This window comes from Python bivittatus, unplaced genomic scaffold, assembly GCF_059951505.1.
Source record: "Python bivittatus isolate LINGU-HERP-01145 unplaced genomic scaffold, Pbiv_v1 ctg000560_np1212, whole genome shotgun sequence".
Taxonomy (NCBI): domain Eukaryota; kingdom Metazoa; phylum Chordata; class Lepidosauria; order Squamata; family Pythonidae; genus Python; species Python bivittatus.
In genome coordinates this window covers 8,778,642-8,792,472 of record NW_028277083.1, presented here as the reverse complement: position 1 = coordinate 8,792,472, position 13,831 = coordinate 8,778,642, and the positions used below count along the sequence as shown (strand labels likewise).

The 13,831-nt window shown below is 42.3% G+C and overlaps 1 protein-coding gene across 1 annotated transcript; it reads left to right on the top strand.

Annotated features, from left to right (window-relative positions):
- The first annotated feature begins 166 nt into the window (after window positions 1-166).
- Window positions 167-6,208, top strand: MRPS34 (mitochondrial ribosomal protein S34). The gene is made up of 4 exons (XM_007426316.4): window positions 167-340; window positions 3,267-3,590; window positions 5,018-5,060; window positions 5,384-6,208. The coding sequence occupies exons 2-4, from the start codon at window positions 3,273-3,275 to the stop codon at window positions 5,662-5,664; spliced, it is 642 nt and encodes a 213-aa protein (XP_007426378.1). The 5' UTR covers window positions 167-340; window positions 3,267-3,272; the 3' UTR covers window positions 5,665-6,208.
- Window positions 6,209-13,831: the final 7,623 nt, after the last annotated feature.

Sequence of the window (13,831 nt, the reverse complement as noted above, 5' to 3'; positions counted from 1 at the left end):
GCGACGGCCCGCCCTTGCGCGAGCGTCTCCCTAAGCCCGGAAGGAGCTGCGTGTGGCCGGCCGGGTGATTTATGGAGTAGGACCAGCCTCGGTTGAACTTGAGACCGCGAAAAGCGGGGCGGAAGTGTTCCTTGCCGAGCAGTATATAAGGTTGCACCGTCCCTGCTCGAGCGTCTGCGAAAGTTCGGAGCTCAAGGAAAGCCTGAAGAGGGGCGGAAGTGTTGCTCGGCGGAGGATTTGGGGAGGGGACCGTCCTTGCTTGCGGCGGTGCCGTTGAGTCGCCGGGGAATCAGGAGCAAGAGAAGGAAGCGGGAAGCCCAGGGCTGCGGAAGGGAGCGAGGTATTTATTGCGCTGCGCTGCGCTGCGCTGCGCTGCGCTGCGAACTCCGGGCGGCGTCCGTGGAGGGCTTCTTTGGTCTCCCCAACAACAATCCCGCGAGGTAGGCTAGAGAGGGAGAGGGACACCGACCCAGGGTCAGTCAGGGTTTCCCCAGTGTTAAGCTTCCCGAAGGAAACGAAGACATGCTTTGGTGGTCATGGATATGTTAATAGAATAATGCTAATAAAATAGGGACTTGCCTAAAACTAATAAAACTGCAGGGGCTTGTCCAGGCAGTCGCCAGGCGTCAACAATGACTCGAATGCACCAAAAGGAAGTGAACTGAAATAGGAGGCAGGAGTATTAAGTATCTCTGCCACCTTGAGTTGACTAAATATTGAAGAAAAAAAAAAGGCAGGATGATAATAATAATAATAATTCCCCAGGGAGGCACTACCTTGACGTGGTGGTGGGGCTTGCGTGCTCCGAGGAGGATGAGGGCTATGCCAGAGGTTCAACTATACTGGACAGGTCTCATCAGAGGGGCCAGATGAAGAGTGCCTCTCCCATAAACAGGATGGCGAGATGTAATTTACAGAAACCCACACCAGTTCAGTCGTCACCTGGGTCAGCAAGGACCGTGCTAGGTGTTCTAGTTCCTGGACATCTGGTGACAAGTGGGCTTCAGGACTGTTGGCTGAGCAACCAGGGCCGGCAGCTGCAGGACTACTGGAAGAAAAGTTGTTTACCCGCCGCAAATATACAAAGAATGAAAACAAAGAAATAATGATCTGCTATTACAAATCAAGTCCAACGAGGATACCTGAAAAGAATGCACCAGTTTTGGAAAGAAGAACATCCAGAATCAGAAATAACAGAGCAGAGGCTAACGGATCAATGTTGATTTATAATACGAAATAAAGTATTCATAGAAGTAGAATTGGAAGAACTGCAAAGGTCTACCCAGGGCAAAGAAACCGAAGCCTTGCCAGAAGTAGCTCAGACTGTTGGGGCCAACCGGGGGGAGTCGGCAGTAGAGGAAGCCAGCATCGCTATTGAATCGTTTTCATTCCCAAACCAGGCACCCTCTGCTCTGCCTTCTCCTCAGAAAGAACAAAGCCCTCTAACTAAAAACCAAGAAGGATTGAAACAAAGAATAACTGAGCATCAGGAATCGTGCAAAAACAACAGAATAAGGTTGTCTGCATTGAAGCTTGTTACAAAGAATCAGCTAGCACAAGTCTGAAAAGATGCCAATACTGTGATATCAAATATAAGCACCATCTCACTGCAAGAAACAAACCAACTAATGTATAGCACAGCTGCAGTTATAACTCAATACCTTGGATGCAAAATCAGCAAAGAAGAAAAAAAGCCAAACAGTGCACCACCAAAATGGAAGATCAGGTTGTAATAATTATAATAATTTCTTGGGTGAGAGAGGATGAAGAATCACTGGGTCCAAGCAGCAGATCTGAGGGAATGCCTTTCCCCTTTGATCTTTGGCTCATTTGCTTCCAGGTGGGCAAATCACCTCTTGCTGGTTGAAGGAAGGCACCATACTGGGCTGAAGGAAGGCTGGATAGCTTGTGGCTCAATGTTACAAGAAGCCAAGCCGCTGGCCTGGCATGCAACTTGGACCAGATCTTCCATGGAGCTGTTGTATGGTTCACTTGTTAAGGGGATGTGTGCCAGGCAAGCACAGCCATTGTGTTTTGCTCACCGGGGTTTAACATGTTGGGCTGACCCAACAAGCCTGAATATGTATTTGTTTTTTCCTTGACTTCCTGCAAATTAACTTGATTGACCAGCTGTTATGTGAGTGGTCATGCAATCTTGTGATTTCCATGCTGTGCATATCTTCATTAAATTAAAGCTTTATTTAGCCTATGCCATTTTCATTTTGGAAAGATCGAAATACTGTAACCTGATTTTAAAAGGGAATTATTCCAACCCCCTGATCATTTTGGCTCCCTCTGTCTGTATGAGTCCAAGTGTGGTTGACTCAGACAGATGGGCTAGTGCTCTCTCTGTGATGCAGATCAGACTTGATCCTAAGATGAGAAATATGAACGGTGGCTCAGGTTGTGGGTTTAAAAAAAAAAAAAAAAAAATTCTGTAGAAGAGTAAATTTTGGCAGGTGTTACTTATGGCTGAATAATCCAAGGAGGATAAAGTAGCACTCACTAGAATTCTCTATGTTTCAACTAAAAAACCAATAATCATTCTTGATCTGTCATCCTAGGGCTTGAGGGGTGAGGAGAGGAAATGGAGATTCCTTAGGAAGAGAGGGTGAAAATTTGCTGAGAAGGGAATGAAAAGAGGCTGCAGTATTTAGGTCTCCAATCTTTCTTAGGAGGCTTTGTTTGCATCATGTTCTCTATATTTTAGATTGGTAATTTTACTATTCTGTTCTTCTAAACAATTGTTCACTTGCCTTATACAAATTGTATCAGACCTTACTATATTAATTTTTACACCCCAAATTCTTACCTTTAACTTACCAATTTACTTGTATGGTTACATGATTTATAGCTTGTTTTACTCTAATCGTTTGTGACTCATTTGTTTTGTTTTGCTGGTCAATGACCAAAATAAAATGAGTGACTGAGTTTCATCAGATTGTTATAACCCAATTTGCAAAACTTGGTTAGTTTTAGTTCAAAGCATTGTAGAAACCCAGAAAACAGGAGCATTGATATATTAGGTGAAGTTTACTTTATGAAATCAGCTACAGGCTTCGTGTGGGTGAGTGGTTTTTTTTTAACCTTTCCTGAGGGGAATTCACAATAGTCTTCTGCGTCCTCTTTCATCTTCCTAACTTCTTTGTAAGGTAGGCTTGGTTGGATGACGGTCCCCTGGTCAACTTTGTGGCAGGTTGTAGATTTAAATCTAAATCTTTTCTTAGTATTTGAACTGCTAACAATCCTCTGTTATCATTCCATAGGCAGCGATGGTTCGTTATAAAGCGTACCGCCCAATTGCCGCCAGGGCCAAGAAAATCCGTGAATATTGGGCTCTGAAAAACCAACCTCGTGATTCCCAGCGTTACGCCGTGGATTATGAGACGATGAGCCGCTCCTTCACAGGCAAGCGCCTCCCTGTGCTGGCCTGGGAGGATGTGAGGAATGAGAACCGACTCTTTATGCTGCTGTCCCAGTTGCGCCTCTTTGGTATCGGGAGGATGGTCACACGCAAATCCTGGATATGGGAATACGATGAGCCTTGTTATTGGGTCATTACTAAAGTAAAGATGGATTATACAGCTGAGGTGAGTGTTTTTCTTTGGCTGGGTAAAGGGGCAAATTCAAACCTCCCACTACACAGGTAGTCCTCACTGAGTAACAGTAATTGGGACCAGAATTTCCATCACTAAGCAACACGGTCATAAAGTGTGATGTCATGTGACCATGCTGCTTAGCAACAGAATTTCCGGCACTTCGGTTGGCATCGTTAAGCGAATCACTGCAGGTTGTTAAGCGAGAACATCAAATGGTCGCCCTCCTGCTGGCTTCCCCATTGACTTTCCTTGTAGGAAGCCAGCACAGAAGGTCGCAAATAGAGATCACGTGACTGCAGGACATGACGTCGTAATTGCGAGCCAGGTGCCTAGTGCCCAGATTGTGCTTACATGACCACAGGCACATTGCTACTGATGTAAGTACAAGGACCGGTTGTAAGTATCACTTATTCAGCAATGTTGTAAGTTTGAACCATCGCTGAATGAGTGGTCGTTAAGTGAGGGCCACCTGTAATTGTCTTCCTACAATTTGTTCAACAATGACTTCCCAGCTCCCCTTTTTGCTGCAGAATGGAATAATTTATCAGTAGTGTGGAGTATGACCTTGAAGTGTTTTAAATGCAAAATAAGCTCAGATTTATTAGATATGCATCCTGTCTTTCCTACAGAAGTTCAAGGTAATGGACCCAGTACCCTTGTCTGTTACCCCCCACAACCATCTTGTGAAGTCGGTTGGGCCAAAAGTGAGTGGCTGATCCAAAGTCCCCCAGGGAGCTTCTGTAGCTGAGGGGACTAGAACCTGGCTGCCTTCAGTGCCAGTCCCACATCTTCACCACCACACCGCAATGGCTCCTGATTGTCAGATAGATGGTGCTGAACAAGAGTCAAATTTTATTCATCAATACGTGTTCAAAAATTGGAAAGCAGTGCCCTCTCAATTGTTTCCCATGTTGTTGAACCCTCTTCTGGGTTTACTTCTCTATTCTCTGTCCATTCGAGGTCAGCGCGCTGTGCCCTTTTTCATCCCCCTTCCTGATTTTCCATCTTCCCACGCACTCATGATTCTGAGCTGCTCAACACGCTCAGGTTCCATTGATTTTGCAGAGGTTTTCTTGGTTCTTCCCATCATCTCCAGGCTTGTGCCTGTTCATAAAAGTTATTAGTCGCAAAAGATGCTCCCAAGCACCTCCTGCTTTTTTATTTGAAAGTCACACTGTTCCTAGGATTGAAGCCTTGGAAAATTCTGACTATTGATCACACTTGCTAAAGATTTCATTAGCTGTAAAGCACTCTCATCTCCGACTATCCTTGCTCCTTCCTGAACAAGCTCTGAGGAACGCAACGTTAGCTGTGGTAGATAAAGCTATGCATTGACTTTTAGCTTTCGCTCAAAATAAGACACTCCCTCCTCCCTTCATCTTGAACGGACTATAATGTTGTGATGTGCTTTGTTACAGAAAATGGAACATGGAAAGGCCTGGGGATATTTGACATTTAGAGGTAAGGGAAGATTTGCTTTTATGGGTGAAGATTTCATGATGAAGGCTTTAGCAAGGACTTAGAGCACTCATGAGTTAGAGTGATACTGTACGCTTGTGATATATTTATTAATGTACAGTTTTGTGTGGCCTAGCAGCTGCTATATCATACTTATTATTATTATTATTATTATTATTATATGAAGCTTTATTATAACAAAACTTCAAAACCTGCATTCAGTGCATGCTTTTAAATCTTTATGTTGACCCTGCCCTGTGTCCAGTGCTGGCAAGACTCACCAACATTTATTTGGACCTCTCTTCCTCTTCTCAATTTCTTCTTAGGCAAGACCGAAAGTGAAGTGAAGGAAATAGACAAAGTAATGTACCACGATTGGCGGTTGGTACCGAAGCACGAGGAGGAGGCCTTTAAGAAATTTACCCCTCCTGTGGAAGAGGAAAGTATCCGATATGTTCTCTACCCACCACTGCTGCGGGCCATGATCCTTGCCCAGAGACAGAAAGAAGGTAAACTGACTGAAGAAGAGCCTATGCTTGATTTGGCGCAAAGGATTCACGTCATAAGAGAGTCCTCCGAAAAGCAAAATGAAGGGACCCCGGTGTAAAGACTTTAGGACCTTGGTATAGCTCTCTGGTTCTTAAATTCTCTTGGTATGATCACACACCCCAACTTTCTTATTATGCCTTGCACTGAGATGTTGCTGTGACATATGATCCCGTAGATCCTGTCACTGAGGCTTAGAGATGTGGAGGGGTGGAGAAAAAAAAACAACCCCACCCACAATAAGTACAATTTTAGCATAATTTTGCTGTCAGAATCTTCCATTCACGTCCCCCAACTGTCCTGTCTTGTTTTTTAGATTTATTTTTATTTCCCATCTCCATGTTTCTTCATGTTGCTTTCTTATCAGGTCCAAGGAGAGCAGAGGCCATAAATCCATTTGTTTTAATAATGAGGCAATGTAAATGAAAGAGACTCCCAATTAAACAATAGATTAGAGCAGAGCTCAGTCTGTGTCCTTCTAGTACAGTGCCATCTTCCTTTCCCAAATCCAGTCACGATCTTAAAATGTGCTGTTTTGTTATGTATGCCAATTAAAAAAAAAAATAGCCTCGGTCTGTTCTTTAATAAATGGCATTGTTCTTTCATGTCTTGTCAAAGGTCTTGGCGAAATGATTTCCTGCTATCTTCTGGTGATAGTTGAACTTCCGTGCCTCAATTTGAGAGCATTGATACCAGGAAATTCTGTGTTTGATTATACATAATTCATTGAGAAATATCAGTCTGGATCACTGTTAGCATACTCAGGAGCATTAGAGGGGAAGGTTTGTGAACTTAAATACAGTGCATTTTAACATAAGAATTCTTCACATCCTGTACACTAAGTATTTTATGTCTGCTGATTTTTATTGTGCTATTTTAAGCTGCTCTCATTATAGCTACCCTGCTGTCCTTTTTCTTAAATTTTTATATGACTCTCCTGATGACTTCTGCACAGGAGGTCACCGCTTACCGCCTGCCTCATTCAGCGATCAAAGTTATGGTGGTGCTGTCCCTCAGTCATGCAATTGCCATTACAGCCAGTATGCGTTATTCTCTGCCTGACCTGTTGTTTTTCTCCCCGCCCCCAGTAGAGCAGAGAGATTGGAGAAGAAGGGGTTACAAGAGAATAAGCAGGCACACAGGGGCAGATTCGTATCAAAAGTATCAAAAGCAATGCATGCTATACAAACAGCTCGGTATATTCCCCATTGGGTGCCTGCTTAATCTCTCGTAATCCCTTCCTCTCCAAACTTTCCGCTCTGCGGGGGGCAGGGGGAACAATCTTTGCTTTTTTCTTAAGTGACGCTTTGCTTAGTGACGGAGTTGCCAGTCTCAATTGTGGTTGCTTAACAAGGACTGCCTGTAGTTTAGTGAAAACTTTTAGTTCACATCCCAGTTTTTAGTTTTAGTAGGGAGCGTGGAGAAGATATAGGTTCATTGTTTTTAGACATGTCTTTCGGCCCAAACTCCCTGAATTTTTAAATTTTTTGAAACAGCATTTTCTCACGCTGTTCATCTGTATGGCCTAAGTTTATTTTTACGTCATCTCTTATTTTTTCTCTGAACTTCTCTGAACATTGAATGAATACATTTGTGGCCATTGTGGATCCCCTTAAGATTTGGGTGCTGTGGTGGACTGTTGTATTCCTTTGTGATAAAATAGGAAAGAATACTGTTCCTCCTCACGGTTGGAATGTGCATGTTACTCCTTATGTAGGTGAAATGGCAGAGCTTCCTCAGTTGCCCCACTTAGATATAAGTCTCAGTAGTCTTGGAAGAATCACAAAACGCGCAGGAATGCTAAATCTGGGGGGGGAAAAGTGACCTGTTAAAATCACGGGTACAACGAACCCATGTCAGAGGCTGAAAGAGATGGACATCATGAACTGGGTTAGTGGAGAAATGGTGTTACTCCTGAATGGAAGCATCCCCGTGTACAACATGGTATTGCAGCATTATTGGGTTTTTTTACATGTGTGTTTCATGTGTGTCTTGGTATCTCTATATGCCCCGGAGCCTCCAATCTTTACCCCACAGCGTATAACAATCAGATTACCAGCTTAGAAAGTACTTGAGTATAAACCAGTTGGAGAATTGCTAGCCCTTACAGTGGTACCAACTGGAAACGTTAATGGAACTTCTTTTTTCCAAAAGTAATAATTGGCCATCTCCAGTTTTCTTTTTAATGCGTAACTTAATTTTATTGTGAAGGGGAGAAACATGATCTAAACAAAGAGGGGGGAGGTTAGCATTGATTGAGTCCTCATCTCTGTAATAATACCAATAATGTTGTGTGTTTTTGGTTTTTTTAATATTATGCAATTAACTTTCCATTATTGAATTGCAGAACAGTTGGTGAAAGGTTCCCCCGGGAGAAAACAAACATTGAATCAAGCAAAAGCTTTGAAGAGCTTTTTCATCTTTCTCTTAGAAACCAGGGCAGATAATTCTTTTGTTTTCCTTTCTGTAGTCTTATGTAGGTCAATGCCGTGATCAGAGGGCAGAATGACCCCAGCGCAAAGGGCCAGGATGATGACTCTCCTCATCTTCTTGAGTCTGACCATTATCATAAGATTTTGAAGCAGAAATTCATATTTTCTGACGGGCTTCCCCATCTGCTGCCTTTCAGAAGTGGTGAACTACAACGCCCACAGTGGCCAGGAAGTGTAGACCAGCACATGTGAAAGGTTACGTTTTAAGGAAGGCTGGTCCATGCAGAGACGAACACCAGATTAGCCTTTGACAGCCAAACAATGAACGCTCCGGCTACTCCTTAAAGGTTAATTTTTTGTGGCTCAGATTTTGTGACCAATGTGTCTCAACTTCACAGACAGCACTTCTCCCCCCTCCCCCAAGCTGGCAGCTATATTTATACTGAAAGAGAGAAATGAACAGGAAAGATAAGTAGAAAATAAACCCCAAATGCATGCAAACCATGGCTTGCTTAACCTACTGTTGGTTGGGCTCACATGACATGGTCAGCACCAGCCTGGCCAGGAATTAGGGCACTTATTATCTATTGATGTTGGTGAGAGTCTGCATCCAAATTGATTTGGAGAGCCATCAAACCTTCAGGTTTACAAGGCTAATCCATAATTTTTCTGCTGTTCAACTCTTCCTGTGGGCTGGCCCAGGGCTTTGAAGGGCCAGCGCTTAGCGTCAGGTAATCTGAAAAGGACCTAAGTGTACATAAGAATGTTGAATTAATCCAATAAATGGCCCACCATATTCTGGATTTTGGCCCCCCGTTGGCCCTAGGTAGCTGGTGACATGGGAACTACCATCCAACAAGAGTTCCATCAGCTTCATCCTTGAACCTCCCAGGATGTAGAACAGTCTTCTCAAATCTGCTGCCTTGAGGTATTGGATTCCAGTTTCCATTAGCTCCAGCCGTTATGTCCAGGGATGATGGGTGCTGGAATCCAGCGCTTGGAGAGCCTTGAGTTCCTCAGTCCCCCACAAAGTCCTCTGAAGACTTTCATTTGGGTTAAATAGCGATTGTAGATTTAAACTAAAACAGAAGAAGGGGTGTGAAAATAACACCGTATTTTTAGTTTGGTATCAGTGTTAAACATAATGCTCCTTTTCCATTTAGTTAGTTCAACAACCTCATTCTGTTAAGCCTCTTTATCATTCTGTCAACCTTCTCCCCTGTTAGAAGGTTTAATTTTCTCCAATAAGAAAATAATTTGGTAAGAAAACTCGGTAGTGTGACAATTAAAAAAACATTTTTGTATTAATTTGAAAGCTCTGAATATGGAATTTTATGCAGTGTGATTGACTTTTCTAATCACTCTGCTTGTTGCATCCTATTAGACCTGAGGAGCATTGCCACGCTCATTTACACAATAAAAAATAGTGGGAATTACTCCTACCATCATTCACCCAATTGCAAAACTAGCTTGGTTTTAATGTTGTGGGGTGGGGGACCCAGCCACCACAATTTAAAAGATGGTGTGTCATGTGTCCTGAGAGAATTGGGTTAATTGAGTACACACGGTTTAAAATGGGGGCATCTGTTGGGCAAACACAGGCTTTTTGAATCCAATGGAGCTCTTCAATTTTGAAGAGGATATAATACAGGCATGGGGAGGAACGTCCCTTTTTCCCATTTCACCATGGATTTAAAAAAAGCCTCTTTCTTTGCTGGTATCATAATTGAACATATTTGTAACTGGCCATTCTGTGATTTTTGGCAAGCCTCTTTTTTCCCCCCCTCCCCCTTCCTTTGGCTGTTTATCAAAAGAGAACAAAATACTTAAAATCCTTTGTTGAAGCCTGTCTGGAGGGTTAATAAATTAATGTTGTGTCAAGTGCTTTGAAAATTACAACTCCTTACAGGCTCTTTAGCGATGGCAGAGCGCTGCAGTGAATATGCAAGAATTTTGTGTTTTGCCTACTTTTGATGCAAAGCTTTTCAAACGCTCTGCACCCTCCCCACCTTTTAATTCCCCCAGATTGCAGAAGATGACAAAAGCTGCTTAAAAAAAAAAAAATCCCAGAGAGGAGGAGGAGATTTTCTTTTAGATTGAAATAATAGTAATCATCATCATATGTTGAAATATGTCAAACTGACATAAGGCTTCCTTCCCCTACCAAATTGGAGGACATTGATACCCTCTGTAGAAATGGAGTGAAGTTTTACCCAGTGGTATTATAGACAATGAACCAAAAGTTGGATTGAATTTTATTATCGATTTCACAATGGGAATTTAAACAAGAAGGAATTGAAATGATGCCCCCACACTAGAGCTACCATATCATAGCATTGGCTAGGTGGCAGCAAGGAGATACAGAGAACCTGAACTCCCCACTCCCATCTAGTGGTTTTCTAGTTTCTTGCAGCCCAGATGTGACAGCTGTAATATAACAACCCACCCTTTGATGTTCGGTAAAGAGTGCTGAATATTGACACGTTATTATGCGATTTCTATTATATGCCATCATGCAATTATCAATTGATAAAAAAATTAACCCAAACAGAGTTGATGAATAGCTTATTTAACAACCCATGTTGGCTGGCTTCACCCCAAAGGCTAGGCCAAACAAACCATATTAAGGCTATGCGCTCACGGGACACACCAAACCACGATTTGCTAATGATAGTTTTTCAGCAAATCACAATTGGCTGCATTTGTCTCACCCACTGAGCCATGAACTATGGTTCACAAACCACAGCAGCTCGTTCATACAACATGCTAAGATAAAACTATGGGGAAGTAGGTTCAGATTAGGTACTGGGAGGAATTTCCAGGTGATAAGACCTGTCAACCAGTAGAATAGGTTGCCTCATTGGTGGTTGTCAAATAGACTGGATAGCCATTTGTCTGAAATGCTTTACAGCGGGGTTCCTCAACCTCAGCAACTTGAAGATGGGTGGACTTCAACTCCCAGAATTCCCCAGCCAGCATGGCTGGCTGGGGAATTCTGGGAGTTGAAGTCCACCCATCTTCAAGTTGCTGAGGTTGAGGAACCCTGCTTTACAGATCCTGCACTGAGCATGAGATTGGACCAAATGACTTCTGAGGTACCTTCCCACTTTATGATTCTATTAAAATCAAAGAAATCACATTTGCAATGGGCATAGGTTTCCAAAGACCCAACTGTACAGCCTACAATTGAAAGCCTAGGGAAAAAAATCAAGTAAATTAGAAATAACAACATTGTAATATTATATAGAAAAAAGGGAATAAGTATCCTTGTTGGAATAAACTCACATCCTCACCCATGCTCATGTAGAAAAACAAGTCTTGGAGCCCATAAAACACAATATAAAAAAGAAGCAAAATAAAGTGATCATTAAAGTGATGTATCAACTTTAAACGTGCACCTTATGTGATCTGGTAACCACATAAACTTAAAAGTCTCGAAAACCAGATTTGTAGACTTAATTTTGGGGGGGGGGGGGAGAGAAGAACATCTACTTCACACTTGTGTTTGCAATACTGACAATTAAGCACCTGCAGAAGTAATTAAGAGGTTTCTGTAACCAATTATCCTTGTGACAAATTGGGCAATGGTCAAGCCAGCACTGTCTGGGAAATCCTTATGGGAACACATTGAAGCAACTTCTACCAGGGAAGATCAGCAACTGCCCTTGTAAGTAATTTTATGGATTAAATTTGTACTGTTCAAAATATGTCCTTGGAGTGATTAAAACAAACAAATATGAACTGGATGAGGAAAAGAAAAACTCTAGGATTTTTGCTTTGTATACCCCACCATGTCTTTCCATGTGTTTGAACGTTTGGCTTGTCAACATTTTAAAAATAGTTCTGTAAAGTGCGCGTTTTTTTTGATTCAATCAACTCTTGTTTATCTTTCTATATGTTTAAGTACCACTAGCAGCAGATACACAAAGAGGCTGTTTCATTGCTGAGAAATGAAATTTCTCTAGACTTGCAAGTGTTTGTATTTCAATGTCCCTGGAGAACACGCCTGATACTTACACATGACTTCCTTCAGTTTGTGTAGTTTACAAACCAGTTAGACGTTTGGACATCTAAGTTGAACGTTAGAGGGAACTAGTACAAACTGCAATGAAATGTTACAGCATTTTCTCGTCTGCTAGGTGGGCTCTGATTCAGTTTGCTAGTCAGCCTGCCCCACGAGTGAGTGCTTCGTTTCTCTTCTCCCAATTTTCTATTAAAAAAATGAGCATTCAACTTGGCTTTTGTGTGGGAGATTGGGGGCTGCCCCATCAATATATTATCTCTGAACCTGAAGATATGCAATTCTCTCTCCCCCCACCTCACCCCCCTTTCCCATTAAGCCTGTTCAGGCTCCGTTGACTTCAAGGTGGCAATACTTGAGAAAACAAATTACAAAGCGCGATTAGATCACTGAAACGATGGAACTGCAATGCCTTAGCAGGTTCAACACTATTTCTTGTGGATTAAACATATACCAAGGCTATTTGTCACCCCTGTTAACTGTTAATTAATTGTTAGTTTATGTGCTGCCAAAGTGAGCACAATTAATTGTTAATTAACTGTTCAGTGCAAAGAGTGTCTGGGTCACACCTAACCTCTATTAATATCTGGCCATTAAAGCAATTTCGGCCTTCCGCTTTCTCTTCACGGGTTTCTTTTTTTATCTCCTCTCCCAAGACAGTAACATGAATTAATAGATTCCTTTGTCCTTGAGATGTGATGGAATGGTGTGGTTTTTCCTGCAAAAGATCGGTATATCTACTACCCTAGAAATTATCTATGGCCACTCTGATCACTAGATGAAGTAATTCTGTCTGTTTCCCATTGTTAAAGCCATTTTACCCCTTTGCCTCTGACCCATCTACTCATCAGTCCATTTCTGTCCTGCAACAAGTGAACCCAACATGACTACCCCTTTTAGACTCGTTTCTATTGTCACTCACTACCTGTCAGCCTTCCCAGGCAGACCAGACAGGAGACAAGACCAGATGAGCAAATTCTACTTTATTGCAAGGCTGCATTAACAGAATCTTGCAAGTCTGAGAGTACAAATCTCCCACCGTCTCTTTTTACAGCCTAATAAGTTAAGGTGTGTCTAAGTTTCTTTTATCGACTGTTATGCAGCTGTGGGCTACCCCGCCATCGTTCCCTTCCCCCATCTCCTAAGGTCATTCCCACATACCATTACACTACCTGAATTGGTTATTAGAGGGAAAGGAACTGAGATGGTGGAACTCAGGTCAATATTTTGAATTCACTGAATTGCTTTTGGGTTCTGCAGTAGAAAAATGGATTTTTCCAACTGGAAAATCAAAGCAGTTCCCAGAAGACCAGGAGGCAACTTGATGGTCTTGAGATCATCGAAGTAATGAGCTTAGGAGGAAGTTGTGAAGTCAGGAGGGGGTTAAAATGAAGGAAGACATGGGAAGGGAATAGCGTTATGAGAAAGCTCCTGCTTAAAGGCATCATGGTGGGTCAGGCAATTATTGTGGAAACCGCTGACTGCAATGTGACACACAAATTATTCAAAGAACAGGTACAGCTCCTCTCTCCCTAGGGGGAAAAATTCTTCCCCAATATATCTTATCATTAGGATTCCATTGTTTAACTGAGCTACTGCCTCTTGACTGATGATAATGAAAATACCCACCTTTTCTTAATTGGCAAGTAAACCGTTCCAAAGATTGCTTGAAAATATTAAATAATTGCTATAGGTAAGCAAATGTTGGTTTCTTTTTAGTTATTGTCCCAGGAAGAAATTCTAGCTGTGATGGGCAGTCCAAAACCTAAATATTT